General features: G+C 51.7%; 4 protein-coding genes across 4 annotated transcripts; 2 read left to right on the top strand and 2 right to left on the bottom strand.

Moving 5' to 3' along the window:
* Nucleotides 1-1,645: 1,645 nt before the first annotated feature.
* kin1 (putative serine/threonine protein kinase Kin1) lies at nt 1,646-5,739 on the bottom strand. Its single transcript, XM_073758764.1, has 3 exons — nt 4,696-5,739; nt 4,012-4,639; nt 1,646-3,959 (listed from the first exon to the last, which is right to left on the bottom strand). The coding sequence occupies exons 1-3, from the start codon at nt 5,308-5,310 to the stop codon at nt 2,035-2,037; spliced, it is 3,168 nt and encodes a 1,055-aa protein (XP_073612712.1). The 5' UTR covers nt 5,311-5,739; the 3' UTR covers nt 1,646-2,034.
* Nucleotides 5,740-6,335: 596 nt separating this feature from the next.
* On the top strand, nt 6,336-8,943 carry BDV17DRAFT_167672 (putative G-patch domain protein). Its single transcript, XM_073754764.1, has 2 exons — nt 6,336-6,702; nt 6,762-8,943. Exons 1-2 carry the CDS (start codon nt 6,497-6,499, stop codon nt 8,734-8,736), a joined length of 2,181 nt encoding a protein of 726 aa, XP_073612711.1. The 5' UTR covers nt 6,336-6,496; the 3' UTR covers nt 8,737-8,943.
* Nucleotides 8,944-10,781, top strand: BDV17DRAFT_167654 (ubiquitin domain-containing protein). The gene is made up of 4 exons (XM_073754763.1): nt 8,944-9,152; nt 9,233-10,177; nt 10,228-10,323; nt 10,394-10,781. The coding sequence occupies exons 1-4, from the start codon at nt 9,150-9,152 to the stop codon at nt 10,655-10,657; spliced, it is 1,308 nt and encodes a 435-aa protein (XP_073612710.1). The 5' UTR covers nt 8,944-9,149; the 3' UTR covers nt 10,658-10,781.
* Nucleotides 10,782-10,962: 181 nt separating this feature from the next.
* Nucleotides 10,963-16,025, bottom strand: BDV17DRAFT_294138 (ABC-2 type transporter-domain-containing protein; the record flags this gene model as incomplete). The annotated part of the gene is made up of 11 exons (XM_073762775.1): nt 10,963-11,812; nt 11,870-12,270; nt 12,318-13,748; nt 13,794-13,983; nt 14,031-14,090; nt 14,136-14,219; nt 14,345-14,762; nt 14,829-14,906; nt 14,963-14,979; nt 15,030-15,081; nt 15,134-16,025. 11 exons carry the CDS (start codon nt 16,023-16,025, stop codon nt 10,963-10,965), a joined length of 4,473 nt encoding a protein of 1,490 aa, XP_073612709.1.
* Between the last annotated feature and the right edge of the window lie 303 nt (nt 16,026-16,328).

The raw sequence follows: 16,328 nt of genomic DNA, 5'->3' as shown, positions 1-16,328 counted from the left end.
CTGTAGCGAATTGGGACCCGACAGGCCTATAGTGAAGTATGGAAGTGGATAAGTTGATGCTATTCAGAGACCGCCGGCGGCGGGAGCTAACTACCTAATGCTGACTAAGAACCGAGTCATCAGGGATGACCGATATAGTGACATGGCCCAACCGCTCACTAATCCTCTTTAGTCTGAACGCCATATTATTCTACCACCAAGTCGCTAGCACAATACTTTTAAAGGTTCCGAGACATGCCTCTGGTGATCAGTACCACCAGCAGAACAAAATATGCCTGACAAAAATGATAAAAGAGCAAGAAACTCGCAAGCTTCAGGGGTTGGATCAAACTATGGATCTTGCAAGTTGCGAGGCATATTCCCTGCAAGCTTAACTCCGTTAACGCTAGATAAAGGACTTACCAGATATTCGAGCACACTTCTCCATTGCAGAGTCAGAAATACTTCCAGGATCAACAATACTAACTGATACTACAACCCGTGCCAAGGAAACCTCTTGCGGGGCATGAAAAGAAACTGGAAGAGAGTATTCGGATGTTATGGGCCCCTCGTACGAGGCTCCCTAATCTTGTGAACTCGGTCTACGAACTCGTCTATCCTTAAGACCTCCGGGACTTCAAGAAGGACTCCTCTGGCCTTATCTGACAGAGACACTGTTATGTTGCTTCAACGCTCTAGCCCATGTCCGTCCTATATTATGAGTGTTAGATACTATAATTATGAGTCAAAGCCAGAGGGGCTTGTATATCCCGATGTTAGGGGACGAAGTGTCATTGCCTAGCTAAACCGTGCCATAGATACAAGAAGGGTTTGTTGAGAAGCCTCTAGAGAGTACTCGAAGGAAAGGCCTGATAAATAAGCAGCTTCGCAGGGGTTAACAAGGGTTCGAGGGTTAGGTAGGATAGCAGGGGTAAACAAGGGGTAGAATGAGCAAGGGTGCTTGGTATGGACAAGAGAATGGGAGATATTCTGAGATCAAGAGAAAGCTACAAGAGGTTCGGCTGTAAATGCAATATAGCTTAGAGTTCGACAATCTGGCTATGTTGGTTGCTCCGAAGAATAAGACACGAAGAACAAAGCTATGTACAGGAGATGAGCGTCCCTATATACCCGTAGCTGTCAAATCACTAGCTATGTTCCCGATCAAATCAATCAAATCGCCTGATATGCTACATCAAAGCACCCGCTTATCATCTAGTATGATTCTAGTCCCAATTAGGCTTAGTCCTCCGATCGCCTGATATGATCGTCGGTCCTTCGTTTCTCCGTTGTCGTAACACGCTAAGTGCGGCACGGTCGATCCATTGGCTGTAAAAGCCCGTCGTCTTCTGACAGTCTCCAGGTATTCGAGAAGATTTGATTGGGAAGACGTGGGATGACGTGCTTAAGATATATGTTTTAGGCCAAATTTCTCCGGACTCGATAAACGCGCAGCCACAAGCCAGAGCACTTAGAAGTATGCAAGGCTTTCAAGTCAGGCAGGAACGGGTAGTGAAATGTTCAGAGTACCATTTAAGTCTAGTATAGTCCAAGAAGGCTGTTGAGCGAGCTCTAAAGGCAATGGATACAGCTACTCTTCCTTGCTTATCGCCGCTATTAATAATTTCTAAGCCCTGCAGACTTTTGAGAACAGAGAACAGTCACCTTTACATGCAGAATTAGTAAATTGCACCGGTCCCAACATCTCTATAAAGCTACAAATCGAGGTAATACTAGGTAGGGCAAGCTAGCTATGGCCAAAATAAGCGTGGGATACTAAACCGGACAGTGAGGGCCGTGTCACATGACGTCACAGTAAAGAATCTGGAATCGATCAAGCTTGGTGATTAATACTTGCAAAGAGCTAGCTCCGATGGAGAGACGCTCGAATAGAAAGTATGAAGATACAAACTTGAAGCTGAGAGCTCGAGCAAAACGAGAAAAAGAAGAAACGAGCCGAAGAGAATAGAAAATATCATACTCATGTATAATAAGTGTCATGCCAAATTGGCTTGCATGGTAGATAAAATGAAAAACGCCATTCACTGATGCACATTAGAGTCGCAAAGCGTCCAAAATCTTTTTCGCCATCTCTCGGTACTGCCACATGCCTCCAGACACCTTCTTGAACTGGATACCGTGGAGGGAGAACAGCGGCACTTTGACAATGAGAATCTCGAATCGGAGAACCAGGTTTCCGCCCGTGTCGCTTTGCACTCGGGTGGTGGTCTCCCCAACGACACGCTCTCCACTCGTCACATTGGCGTCGTGGTTTTCAAGATATTCGTCAGATGCTTCCGAGTTAGAAACAAAGCTGCGATCCGGTGCCCTGTGGCGACGACGGGTTGAATTTCGGACCTCTTCACGGTTATCATCGTGGTTTAGTAGGCCTCCAAAGCTGATTCGACGGCGATGGCTAGATGCCTGGCCTTGGCGCTCAGGGCTTGGAGGTTCATTATCGACGACCTTGTTCAGATCGATGCTGGGTGCATGGCGACAGCTAAAGCCGCCTTTTATTTCGACATGTTCCACAGCAAGCTGTTTCAGGACACGGATGATGTCGGCTCGAATAAAGGCAAGTGGCTTGCTGCTGGTAGTAGAAACACTGAATAGGCCCTTAAGGTAGACTGGCTTAGAAAGGTCCTCATCATTCACACTCTCCAACGCAGCTCCTGGCCCGGAAACTTCTTCGTCGGTCTCCTCAGGGACGTTGGCCTCCCTCGTGGCTTCCCGCCGAGCTCGGCGGGCCTGTATGCTTTCACGGCGGGCATGGCCAAGAGACATTGTTCGAGTCGCATGGGTCCGCGTCGCCGATTTCTGCTCTCGGCTAGGTGTTGAGTCCTTTGGCATAGTCCGTTCCGAGCCACTGATCGCCGCCGACTGACCCGCTGCGTCGGCATCAGCCCGACGGGATCGTCGATGCCGGGGTTCGGCCGAGTTGACGCTCGTTGACCTCTCTAAGAACTTGTTGGAACGTGAGGCCGGCTCTGTCGTTCCGGGAGTCTTTAGGAGGTCCTGATGCTGGGGCTGACTGCCCGTTGAGGGAATTGTTGGAGAAGGTTCTGGGCGGCGGTTCTTCCGCATGCTGAACCCTCTCGAGAGGGGAGTAGCAGAGTCAGCCGGGGGCTGCACATTGAGGGACGGTCCATGAGGGCTTGTCAGCCTCGATCTTTCGCGCTCGTGGCTGCGCTCTTTCGTTCTCCGTGTGCTAAAGCGCCTCAAAAGACCTGCCGCAGTGCTTTCCTTTTTAGCGGGGGTCTCTGGCTGGGACGCGGCAGGGCTGTGGGAGGCTTGTCCATGCTGCGCGGAGAGGTTGACGTTCTTCATGCCCTCTGTGATTTCATCATCACCATGAGTTCGTGCTCGTGGACGCGATCGCCTTCCAGTATCCTTCTCTCCGGGTACATGATACTGGTTTGTATGAGCGGCTTCTGGAGCTGGGAGGTCCGGTACTTGGAGTAACGCTTCGCCAGAGACTTGGAGACCAAGCGCCCCTGGATTGACCTCGGTTCTTTCCCTGTCCAGCTTTTCCTTGACAAGGTAATATACAGACAACAAAGGATTGTATGCATTCAATGGGTCATTTCCCAGCTGAACAGCTTCTGCTGATGGCGCTGAAAGATTGTCTTTGCTGGCCGAGTTCCGCCGCTTATAGAAATCAAAGACTCCGCGCTTTTTATCAGAGTGGGCAGGGGCGGGCTGTTCACGAGCATTGAGAGCGATTGCATGCTGATATTCGTCGGACTCTATGATTTTAGTGAGTTGATTCGCAATATAGTCCGGCGGTCCGAAGTCGAATCCAGTCATCTTCTCAATCACCGCCGGGTCCAGAGGAAGCTGCAAAGGTTCACGAGCTGGAAGATGGTTATCAGGGACACCACTGAATCCTTTGTTCATCCATGGGTGGCTCATAATCTCGGCCAGGCTTGCGCGTTGCTTGGGATCGGTTACCAACATGCGGGAGATGATATGGCGGCACTCTAGAACAAATGTTAGTACTAGCACCGCGACGTCTATAAAGAGGCAACTTACCAGAAGTGAGCCCAGGAGGATACTCGAACACGCCCTGCTTTATTTTCGCATGGAGTTTGGGCATGCTCTGGTCATCAAACGGCACTTTCCCGCATACCAATACATAGAGCACAATTCCGAGACTCCAGACATCCACTTCTGGCCCAGTGTATTGTCTGGCCTGGAGAAGCTCAGGTGCTGCAAAGTAGAGACTGCCGCAAAACGTCTTCAGGAGGCTCCTTGGAGAGAACAGGTTGCTGAGACCGAAGTCAATGATCTTGATATCTCCAGTTTTGCTGATGAGGATGTTCTCAATCTTCAGATCTCGGTGCACGATGCTGTTGCGATGACAGTAATCTAGAGCACTGGCGATTTGTCGAGCGAATTTCCTCGCCTGCTTCTCCTTGAGTTTGCCGTGAGAGATAATATAGTCCAGCATTTGACCACCATTGACCAGCTCGAAGAGCATATACCAATGGTAATTGGTTCTAACAACGTCTCGCATGCCGCAGATATAAGGGTGATTCACAAGACTGACAATGGCCGCCTCGCGCGCAGTTCGAATCTCCTTTGAACGATCCGCTCTTTCGGCCTCACGTGCGCTCCGATGTTCCTCCGTCGATTGTCTAGGCACGATCTTAATAGCAACCTATTTTGGACATAATGTTAGTACATTATATGACGTAGATAGCTCATCAAGCTCACCTGTTCCCCGGTCTCCAGGTGCTTCCCAACTTTGACCTTTCCCATGCTACCCGCTCCCAATGTTTTACCCAGCGACCACTGCCCTGTTGGAGTTGCAATCATTGTACGGCGCTTCGACTGATTTGGATTCGCTGGGTGTAGATGGTGCCCGGAAGCAGACTGGGAATGACCGGCACTCTCATCGGCTGCTGTGGGCCCCGCGGAAGCCATGTCTATACTGTCGCGTTGATGGCTTTTTACCGAGAGATTCCGTTGGGGTTTGTTCGAAGTCGGTTCGGTACGATATGCAGACGACGGACGCTCCTGAGAGCGATCCCTGGAAGACTCACGGCGGGACGAGTGGTGGCTCCCCCTGGAGGACTCGAAGTCCCGACGGGCTATGTTGTCAAATACGGCGTGGTTGGTAGGCGGTCGGCGGTCGTAGGACTGAGACTTGGAATAGGAATGTCGGTTGTGAGAATGACTTTGATGCACTGGAGAGGGCTGGGACGCGGTCGCAGGTCTCACAGCGACGCTGCGAGTCCGGTGAGGGATCTCGGATGAAGCAGCTCCATAGGAGGGCGGCCGGGAAGAGGTGGAGTGGCTGCGATGGACAGAAGGAGCAGCGGTGGACATCACGATGGCGGGGATAATTAATTGAAAAGGATGCGAGATCAGCAGTAGTTAGAGCCTGACCGCTCAAGTCGAAGCCGTTGCCGATGGACTCGAGGTCTGGGGATGAAACCCGACAATGACGAACGAGGTCGAGATGACGGTCGGGGGAGCGAGTGGGGGAGGTACGCTGGCTGACGGTGACGAGCGCCCAAGCAAAGTGATTGTCGCGGACCAAACCGTTCACAGAGAGTCCATCTGCGGGGGCAATTGTAAGGAGACAGCGAGGAAAGGAAGATAGAACGAAGCGAGGGAGGGAGTTGAAGGACTGAAGGCGATGCAGTCGTGTGTTGTGGAAAGCGAGACAGACTGGAGGCAGACAGCTGGATGGATGGATGCGGCTGCGGAGAAACACAAGAAGGGCAACAAACTAACAAAGCCAGGGGCCGCAACCATCGAGTGCCCGCCCGAAGTCTATCTCTATCTTAGCTCAATCAGCCAACTACAGATGTTAACTCCCTTAACTACTGCCAAATGCTCCTCTTTCCTCGCCAAAAATAAAATCTACCAGTCACGATTCCCATGGATTTCGCATCGTCAACAGATGACATATGTCAGGCAGTCCAGCCACCCGCGCCTGATACCCAGTCGTGCGTGAAACGTCCCGCTGCTTTGGGCACGCACAAGCGTCACATTCTAATTTCCAGCAGGACAGAGTCGAGAATAACGAAAGGCTGGGAGCTGCAGGTGGATTGCAGAGCTTTGCTATACTGCGCCGTACTCCGTAGTTGCCCCATTATTGCTGCGCAGGCTTCGGCCTTCCTGCCACCAGGTGCTACATGCATACTTGTCAAGACTTGGAACAAATACGGTGTCTGTGCGACTTAGAGTAGAATAACACAGCATGCGCCTAGAAAGAAGCATTCATCTCCGTTGTACTACTCTGTAGAGCAACGAAACGAGCACGTTGCTGCTGAGGTACATTATGTATCTGTACATGAGCCACACGTGGCGGTGCAGGCAACTGCGTCACATGTTCCGTTCTCGTTCTCGACCGGTTGCATCCCAGCGCTTTCTACTATTATTCACTCAAGCTGAAGCCATTTCTGCAATATTCTGAAGATATCAATCTTGCTTTTTCCTGACGAAGAGGATATAACTAATTGTTTAATGCCGGTTATGCCTGACTCTCCCTCATAGCTTCAAAGCAATGGCCAGCAAAAGAACCCGCGCAGCTTTCGAAGCCGACTTCCAGGCCCATCAATCGCCCTACGCATTCTTTGGAACTCCGCTACCACCACTGGACGAAGGCACCCGAGACGACGGCTCATACGTACCGGTATGGAAGCAGGAAGTGACGGATGACCGGGGAAGGAAACGCTTACACGGCGCCTTCACCGGTGGGTTTAGTGCCGGGTGAGCCCACGATTCATCGACCTCCTTGGACAGCACGCTAAAATGGTCCTCTATCTCAGGTACTTCAACACAGTCGGATCAAAAGAGGGATGGACACCCGCGACATTTGTATCCTCGCGTCAGAACCGGGCGAAGGATGCGCGGAAACAGCGCGCGGAGGATTTTATGGATGAGGAGGATATTCGCGAGGCGGAGGAGGCGCGGACTTTACAGACGAATGATGAATTCTCGGGATTCGGGTCTACGGCTACGGATACAACGCGCGTTGGGGGCTTGATGGATGTTTTCAAAGTGTCGGGCGAAACTGTCGGTGTGAAACTTTTGAAGAAGATGGGGTGGAGAGAGGGCCAGGGTATTGGCCCGAAAGTGAGACGGAAAGCTGCAGGCGACGATGCAGACAATATGTACCTGTTTGCACCCGAGAACCCGCCCATGGTTGCTTTTGTGCGCAAGACCGATCACAAGGGACTAGGATTCGAAGGCGAAGCCCGTCTCAGCTCTCGCCAAGAGGAACATGGCGAGTCCGATGAAGATACCGATCCGTTTTTCGGGCGGCGACTCATCACCGACAAATCCAAGCAACCAAAACATCAAAAACCTCGACAGGGAGCTTTCGGCGTGGGCGTACTCAACGATACCGGTTCAGATGATGAGGATCCGTACTCAATGGGCCCTAAAATATCCTACAACCGCACAATAGGTGGTGACAGGAAGAAAAAGGGAAAAATGAAGACTGCGGAAACTACCTTGGGCTCGTCTAATCCTCTATTGAGCAACAAACCAGTCTTTATTCCCAAGAAAGCCATCGTTGCCAAAGGTGCAGCCGGTTTCAGGAAATGTCATGATGGCCGTTTGCCTTTGGACGGGTTCCTGCTCGCGGAAGGCGTTTCAAGCCTTACATTGTCCTTGGACAAGAAATATGCGCCTCCAGAGATTCCCAATGACTGGAAATCCAAGAAGGCGCCTTCAAATCAACAAAAAGCCTCGGGCTACGCCTCCACGGCAGAAGCAGCCAGAGCATCTACTCTTGACCCGGTATCGCGTGCAGCGCTATTAGGGGAAGACCAACTGCCCGCCAAGTCCATCTTTGATTGGATGACGCCTGAAGGTCGAGAAAAGATTGCAAAGCTTACGGGGAAAACGAACCTACCTCCGGCACTTGGCGAGAAGGCTCCACAGGGCTACGAACTCTCAGAGTCACAAAAACGAAAAGATCTATGGGACCTTGTACCAAAAGTCGATAAGCTAGTGGCCGTCCAAGCCCTGACGCGCGCCGCTAGCGGCTGGATGCCGTACTCAGAAGACGAAGAGAAGCGAACTCGCTACCGGACCTTCCTTGAAATCTGCGCCGGTCTTCGAGACAGCCTCCCAGATCGCGTACCAGGCTCCAGCACCGACAAATGGACCAACGAACTGAACGAGTTCGCACGAGCGGCAGAGGTATTCAAGCCTGTGTCGGGCGTCATGGCATCGCGATTCACCTCCGCTTCTGCCGGCCCCAAAGGTTCCTCAGGCGAAGCTGAGCCTAATTCAAACACGGCATTATTGAGTAAGCCCAGCGACAAGCCCGAGGACCCAGCGATAGCGGCTGCAAAGATAGGCATGTTCGGCCCGATGACACGCACCACGATCTCATTCTACCCCACCCGTTTATTGTGCAAGCGGTTCAACGTCAAACTACCCAGTCATGCAGCGGTTGACCCAGGAGAGCCAGGCGGAGGATCATCTTCTTCATCCTCAACAAATCGCTTCCATTCCGCAGGTCACCAAACCGATAACCGACCACGGGAGCTGGTGTCGCAAGATGTCTTGAATCAGCTTATGCTAGAGGCCGGTGGGGCCGCAGCCTTGGCCCCCTCGTGTGGAGACTCTGGAACTGCGTCGCCGATGCACGCGGCCCCGGGGCAGACTATCGCTAAACAAGAGCCCATGGTTGTAGAAGCGGACCACAACGAAGCGCTAGAAGGCGAACGGCCAGGCGAGGCAGTATTCAAGGCAATATTTGGCAGCGATGACGAAGATGAGGAGGAATAACGTATACATCTGTCACTCGGGCGTCAGACCAGCCAGTGAGGACTCAGGTAGTGTACTACCTTATTGTCCTACACGGCGCTAGTGAACTAGTAAACAGAGTAAATTAAGTGCGCAAATCAAAGCAAGCGTTCCAATGGAAAACCCCGCATGGCAAAGCAACTCTTGGTGAATTCTTAAGCAGACCACGGCCGGTGGTGAGACTACAGTGACAGCCAGGGCCGAACCACGGAACTTTCTTCCCATCGCAGAGTAGATTTAGTTCTACGCCCCTCCACCAGCTTTGTATCTTCTGTCCCTGGAAGTTATCTCCTTTCCATTCATCTTTCGACCACCTACCTCATTGCAGTCTCTCCACTTATCATCGCTATCTCATGCCTTGCGATCGCTGCTGATGGAGTCGGTTCCTCTCCAAGATGGTACGTAATTATGCTACTTCCCTACTATTTCTAAACGATCCCCATCGTGAACGGTTCCAGTGTACTGACCGCAACCGCAGGGCTGCTGCTTCTCCGTGTCGCGTGATCCCACCGCAGAAGATCACGACCGCCACGACACTCCTCACAATTCAACCACCGCCAACCCCCGACCAAATCAACCCACCCATCGCTCTTCCTCCCTACTATCGCACTCCCAAACGGACTCCCCATCCTCCTCCCGCCAGCGCCAGCACACCTCATCCTCCTCCGTCCACGGTCCCAACCACCGCTCCCGCACCCGTCAACATGCGTCCACAACAGTCCCCCTAACACAACACATAAACGCCCCAATCCGGCCCCACGTATGGACCTCCAAGAAACGGCTCTGGACGCGCGCCCTGCTAGACCGCGAACGCACCGAGTTCTTCGAGACGCGCGTGACGGGGCGCGCGGAAGTATGGGCCGCGCTGTCGGCAGCCCTCACATTCATGCGCGCCGGCGACTTCGGGACCGCGCAGAGCATTGTTGATGCAGCGGGGGTTACGGTTCCAACGGGGGATTTGTGTCAGGGGGTTTATGATGAGCAGGGGGTGCTGTATCGGTTGCCGAGGTGTATTGTTAGTGATCCGGAGAATATTGTTGCTGGGGATTTGAGTGAGGAGGAGGAGGATCGGAGTCGAAGTGGGGGGGATACGGATGAGGAGGACCATGAGGATGGGGATGGGGAGGTGGATGTGGGATTTGAGACGGATGATAGGAAAGGAGGGTTCAGGTATGAAGATGAGGTTGAGTCTGGGGATGAATTAATTGGGGATGGTCGCGGTCGTGGTGGGAGTGATGATTTGGATGAGAGGGAACGGAGGAGGGATGAGAAGGGAAAGACGAGCGAGCGGGATCTGATCCGGGTCAAGGCGCGACTGAGTGACCGCGACGGCGCGGACGTCGTTGTTGCTATCAAGAAGACGCAGAATGTTGGGTTTCTTGCGAGAAAGGTGCAGCAGGAGGTTGGGGTGAGTCTATCTGAGGTCTTCAACCCATTGCGGTTTTGAGTAGGATAACTAACAGATTTGCGTAGATACCCCGAACACAGCGCGTCCGAATCGCCTACCTAGGCAAGATCCTAAAAGAGCATACATCTCTAATCGACCAGGGCTGGAAACCAGGGAATATAGTGAATGCCCTTGTCGTTGCGCGTCGGCCGTCCGTGTCATCGTGATGTCCGAGTTTAACTGAATGTGCAGCTGTACGCAACAAGCTCATCCCAGAGAAAGATCGGACTCTGTCAGATAGAGATCGCTTCAACCGGCATTCCTCTATCTCCAATCTACCACTCGGAAACAAAACACCTTCTCAACTACATCCGCCCGGCTCAATTCCAGACTATGAACATACTCCAGACGACGCGATGCCCCCACGATACCATCTCGATTCTTGATTCCCTATGTTGCCGGCGTTCTACTTACTTCCTCTTAACTTCTCCTTCGGCTTCGCTTAACTTGGCTTGACCTGATCTATCGCATTGCACAATACCCCCCGTTGGCAGCTTGCTTATCAATTTTCTCCAATTTTCAATCTTGGTAGTGCAATCTAGGAATACTATACGAGTACGAAATCTTCTGATCTTCTGAATTATATAGACGGCTCGCGGCATAATGGTAAACTAGACTGCGACTTTAAAATTGGGTCACAAGGTATAAGCAAAAAAAATCCCCGCACGAAACAAAAAAGAATTCCCCTCAAATCCTCACCCGTTCATCATCCTCCGCCATAACCTCCTTGAACCTGTTAATCAAACGAACAAATCATCAACCTAATACAACCTCCCATTATCCGCCTCCTTCCCCTTCGGCGTCTTCCCAGAGCGCCTCTTAAACACCCGACAAACCAGCACAGCACCCTGCCTGATTCCCCTAACAAGACTCGTTGGATTCCAATGCCTGACCCGGAAAACATAATAAAGCGCTACAGTCCCGATGACATTGAACCCAATATAAGCCCAGCCGATGCCGAAATCGCGCCAACGTTCTGAGTAAAAGATATTCGAAGACGCAAGGTACTGGTCTGCGCTCGTGAAGCCGCAGTATTGGCAGTTAGACGTCGCGGAGGGGTTGTAGAGCCTTCCGGGGGCTATCTCGAGGTATGCGGACATGTAGTCGCCGCAGGATTGATCGGGGGGTGGATTGAAGATGCTAAGTTCCTCGCTTGCGCATTCAATCGCTCGGCCCGCGAGACCGGTTGCCGTGAGGCCCGAGATGAGATACGTTAGTGGACTGACGCGGTACATGAAGATCCAGAACCCCGGGAGGGCATTTGGCGGCTGCATGACGCCGTTAAAGACAAGCGTCATCATGAACATGAGCGTTGCGATTGTCCCGCCCGTTTCGGCGTCCGGCAGGGCGGAGATGACGAATGTTGCAAAGGTCGATGTGAATATGAAGAATTGGATTACGAAGAGGAGCATGAGGCCTTGTCGGTGGGGTTCTTGGGAGGCGCCGTAGACGGGGAAGTAGTAGGAGGCCCAGGAGGTGATTCCCGCCAGCACTTGCCAGGGGACTTCGACGAGGACGTTGGCAATTATGAAGGCGGCCCAGGAGTAGGCTTTTGAGGGGCGTTCGCGAACTTCGTAGAGGGAGCGTTGGATTACGAATTTTGGCATTATTCTGGTTTCTCTTCGTTAGTATGGACAATTGTTGAGGGTAGGATAGGTGAAGACGTACTGTTGCACCAGGGTGGAAAAGATAGACGTGAGCATGAAGGCGCTGAAGAGGACGTCTTGGAAGCCCTGCTGCGAGTTGTCGGGCTTGAAGAAGGTGAAACCAATAAACAGACCCGATGCGATGGCTAGGATCAGCTTCGCCCAGATGTAGACCGGTTCGCGCCAGTACTGCTGGAATACACGGCTGGTGACGCGCCAGAGCTGGTTGGTGAACGGCATGGCGAATTCCTGGTGCGAGTTGTTGTCCTCTTCCGACGGAGCGGATGCCCTATCTTTATGAATGCGGTCAATCTCCTGCTGCACTTCTCTCGCTTGTGTGCTTTCCTTCCAGACGCTCGGCCAGTCTTGACTGGACTTTCCAGAAGCACCGGCTCCGATGACTTCGAGGATGTATTCCGCGGGCTGTTAGGTTTAGTATTCTGTACATACTGTTGAATAGGGAAACTAACATTTTCAGAGGAACCGCATTCTCGTGCCCCGTTCGATTCAAAATAATTGAGTAGCGTGCGAGAGTCCTGTCCGATATCGCCAAAGTACACAGTTCGGCCTCCCTTTGCAAGGAACAACAAACGATCAAACTGCTGGAAGAGCATAGCGCTTGGCTGATGGATCGTCGACAGCACGGCTTGACCGCGGTCCGCAAGCTTGCGCAGAAAGGCGCATATAGACCACGAACTTTGAGAGTCAAGGCCACTGGTTGGTTCATCCAGGAAGATAAGTAGCGCTGGTTTGGCAGCGAGTTCAACACCAATCGTCAACAGCTTACGCTGTTCAACGTTTAAGCCTTTACCGGGAGTCCCGACAATTGCGTCTGCAAAATCCTGCATGCTAAGCATATCAATGACTTCTTCAACGTACTTATATTTTTCAGCTTTGGAAACCGTCTTTGGCTGGCGCAGTACCGCACTAAAACGCAGTGCTTCTCTCACTGTGGTAGTAGGGAGATGTAAGTCCTGCTGCTGAACGTAACCTGTTTTCCTCTGGAAGCTAGTATCGAGCGGTCTGCCGTCAACGAACATGTCACCAGTAACAACACCGATAGAGACTCGTTTCGCGAGGACATCAAGGAGGGTCGTTTTACCAGCTCCTGACACACCCATCAACGCTGTCAGTGTGCCTGGCTTAACCCAGCCGTTGACATTGTCTAGCAGTCGACGCTGGCCGCCCTTGACAGGGATATCATAGCACACGTTGCGCCAGGTGAAGATGCTGTGCTGTTCCGGAATAACAGAGGTATCTGCCGCAACTTCAGTGGGCTTCTCAGCAAGGGCGGTATTTTCAGGCGGCGCATCTCCTTGAGGCTTGTCGAGGTTGCGCATCTGCGGCGGTACATGGCCGCGGCGGAAAACAAGGAATTCAGCCTTTGAAGATGTTGCCGAGTTGATCTCTGTAGCAACCAGGTATACAAGAGTGAAGAAGATCCAGAATGCCATCAAGATCCCGAAGTTTCTCCATTCGTGATCGTATGTATACCGGTATTGCGACCAAATAAAATCGTCTCCAGAAACGGTTCTTTCTCCGGCGACGGCACCCCGAACGGAACAGATGAAGGAGTCACCGCTCAAATCTGGGTACGCGGGCACGAATTGCGAGCAGTCAAACCGTCGACCGTGAAATTCGTTCGCGATCATCGCTTCGAAGGTGTAGTATACCGGATTGATCCACCTGATCCAGCTGAACCACGGGACGTCAGACATTTGCGGCGTTGGGATAACGAAGCCGGTGTAAATGACAATGGCCAGCACCATCACTCCAGCCATGGACATTGCTTGTGACAAGGTCTTTGTCGAGGCTGCCAAAGTGCGGAAGACTGCAGACATCGCGAGTGTACTGACGAAGGTAAAGAGGAAGAAGATAAAGAACTGGGAAGGTTCATAGCGCTGCGCGAGTCAGCATAGTTGTCATCTGCTCGTCACATAACTTACCAAGCCAGCCAGAAAATAGTAGATGATATTGAACACCGTAGCCGAGACGAATTTGACAGGAATATCTGAGACAATCCCGCCGAAAGCCTCAGCGAAAGGATGGACAAAGGCGTACGAAGCTTGCTTTTCAACGATTGGACGTTGGTCGTAAAGTGAGTTGATCTCCGTGATACTAATGAGGGCATTCATCCTAGACGAGGTTAGACATCTTTCCTCTCTCAGAAGTTGGTCACGTACAGAACGGCGAAGAACAGGGAAGCCCCTTTGCTTTGAAACCCGGCAGAGGCATCGGGGGTCCTGGAAAGGTTAGTACAATCCTGATGTAGAGCGACAAGAAATTACCCGTAGTATATAGAACCGATAATAAGGGACATAACGATTCGACCAATAACTGTTGTCAGTGTAGACGGTTTGTCATTCCATATCCTAGACACCGTCAGCCAGGCTTTTGAGGAAGATATGATGTGGAAGAATTACCTCTGATAAGCTCGAATAGTACAAAGCTTGACTTGCATAGGAACGGAGATGACATATGGGCTTTTTGGCCGAACATGCTTCGCCTGCTTATACCGCTTAGCCTCATCAATGTCTGCTCGGTCCCTCCGCCCAAAGGAAACTCCTCCGAGAAGTCGGTGATTTCCTGCTGAAGCTCAGCAAAGTATGGGCTGTTCTTCCAGTACGTCTCAAATTCTTCAGGCGTTCGCGGGACCTTGTTTTCCATGCCCTCGCGCGCTTTACGCTCTTGAGGATTGGTGACTGACGTCAAGAAGTCGCCTGTTGTTTGTCGTGGTGGGCAGTAGAGGCCCATCTCGACAAAATGCTCCTTTGCAAGGCTGCACGGCCCGAAGTAGATCTCTCGTCCCTCATATAGAACGACCGCCTTGTCAAAAATGTCATAGATTGCCTGGGAAGCCTGGTAAATTGCCACCGCATGGCAAGTTCCTGCTACGTTGGCGGAGACTCGCAACGCTAAAGGCTATGGTCAGCTTCCTCGCAATGAACAATGACTGATGACGAGAGAATAATAAGTCATACCTTTGGCGAATTCTAGGGCACTTGCAGAATCGAGACCTCTTGTACTGTTGTCCCAGGCACCAACAGGCGCTCCCGACACTAGGAGTATATCAGTATATGCTTTTCGAGCAAATATAGCGGAGGTCTAGGCTTACAAGCCATTTCCGCAATGCTGTTATGGGTTAGTGTAATTGCTTATCATTCGATGCGAAGAGGACTGACCTGACGCGTTTTCTCTCACCACCAGAAACACCGCGTATATAATCGTCTCCGACTTTTTCGTTGTTAGTATCATCGAAGGCACACAGGCCCGCTAGACGACAAACCTTTGGTGTTGTATGTGTGGGATAATCCGAAAATGGACATCGCGACCTTCGTAACATAGCTGGCAAATTGCTGTCGATTCACGCCCTGCAATCGGCGCTCAGGGGTCCTGGCTGCTGCGGCAAATTCCAGGGTCTGTCCCACCGTGAGGTGAGCAAAATGTTTGTCCACTTCCTGATTGTATAGAACCTCTCCCTTGTATTCCTTAAGCATCGTCTCCATTGGAATTCCACCGTACTGTATTTGCGACCCTTTTCCGAGTTTCAGTCCATGTAGCTCACCGCAGAGTGACTTCAAAAATGTCGAACAACCACTACCTGGTCGTCCCAGGACAATGAGGAGCTCGCCGCTCTTCATTAGGCCGTTGAAGTCGTGCAGAATGTGCCGTTCCGGGGATCGGTTGAAGAATAACTCGTTCAGTCGCAGAGGCGCGGTAAATAGCGAGGCCACGGTGTTTTGATATTGTAGGGCTGATCCTGATCCAGAGACATTGAGGTTGCGAAACGAGATACCGGTCGATGGTGGTCGAGGGAAGCCCTCTTTGTCAATGAGCTTCATCATCTTGCGAGCCCACTTGTAGTGATCGAACTGGTCATTAGTAGGGTCAAAGGCGGGATCCTCAAGGGCCATTTCGTCAACTGTATCCATTCGCTCAATGCGCTTTCCGTCGGCGACGGAGGTTACTGTATTGCGTCTGGGGAAGTCGGAAGCAATGCGTGTCAACTCGGCCTTGCCCTCTGGGTTCATCTCCTCAAAGAATGTGGTGTCATCCTGAGCTACTCTCGAGTTTTGGCGACTACGATATTGTGACTGGTGTGTCTGTATCTCCTGGATCTCGTCCGTCTGCTCTGAGCTCGGGTCAGAGCTGTTGCTCAACTTCTCGTTTTCAGTCATCTCGACGCCAGGTCCAGTAACGGAATACTGGATCTGAAGTGTTTTTGGAAGGAAAGTTCAATTGGTGAAAAATGGAAGAGAAAGAAGAGGATTGGCGGGTGAGAAAGCCTATTGGCGCGTGATGTGATAAAAAGTTCCGGACAGAGAGGGAGCGATGCGACAGCGCAGTGGTTATGTACCATTGGAGTGAAGAGAGATTTATTTGGGACAGGACGAATAAATAAGGCGACAATGGCTACGCTGGCCATTCATTGACAGCTAGGTGTTATGTACGCCGGGGGTAGCTCCTTTGAACAAATAGCG

Source organism: Aspergillus undulatus (genome assembly GCF_047715775.1).
Source record: "Aspergillus undulatus strain CBS 261.88 unplaced genomic scaffold BDV17scaffold_49, whole genome shotgun sequence".
NCBI lineage: Eukaryota > Fungi > Ascomycota > Eurotiomycetes > Eurotiales > Aspergillaceae > Aspergillus > Aspergillus undulatus.
The sequence above is the reverse complement of the archived record's forward strand: the minus strand, read 5'-3'. Positions and strand labels throughout refer to the sequence as shown.

Bases quoted from the DNA above. Each gene is read 5' to 3' on its own strand.
- kin1 (XM_073758764.1), bottom strand. From the start codon at position 5,310: ATGTCCACCGCTGCTCCTTCTGTCCATCGCAGCCACTCCACCTCTTCC. The intron at 4,640-4,695 runs GTGAGCTTGATG...TGTCCAAAATAG, and splicing joins ACCTGGAGACCGGGGAACAG to GTTGCTATTAAGATCGTGCC. The intron at 3,960-4,011 runs GTAAGTTGCCTC...CATTTGTTCTAG, and splicing joins TCCTCCTGGGCTCACTTCTG to AGTGCCGCCATATCATCTCC.
- BDV17DRAFT_167672 (XM_073754764.1), top strand. From the start codon at position 6,497: ATGGCCAGCAAAAGAACCCGCGCAGCTTTCGAAGCCGACTTCCAGGCC. The intron at 6,703-6,761 runs GTGAGCCCACGA...CCTCTATCTCAG, and splicing joins ACCGGTGGGTTTAGTGCCGG to GTACTTCAACACAGTCGGAT.
- BDV17DRAFT_167654 (XM_073754763.1), top strand. The intron at 10,178-10,227 runs GTCTTCAACCCA...AGATTTGCGTAG, and splicing joins TTGGGGTGAGTCTATCTGAG to ATACCCCGAACACAGCGCGT. The intron at 10,324-10,393 runs GTGAATGCCCTT...CTGAATGTGCAG, and splicing joins GCTGGAAACCAGGGAATATA to CTGTACGCAACAAGCTCATC.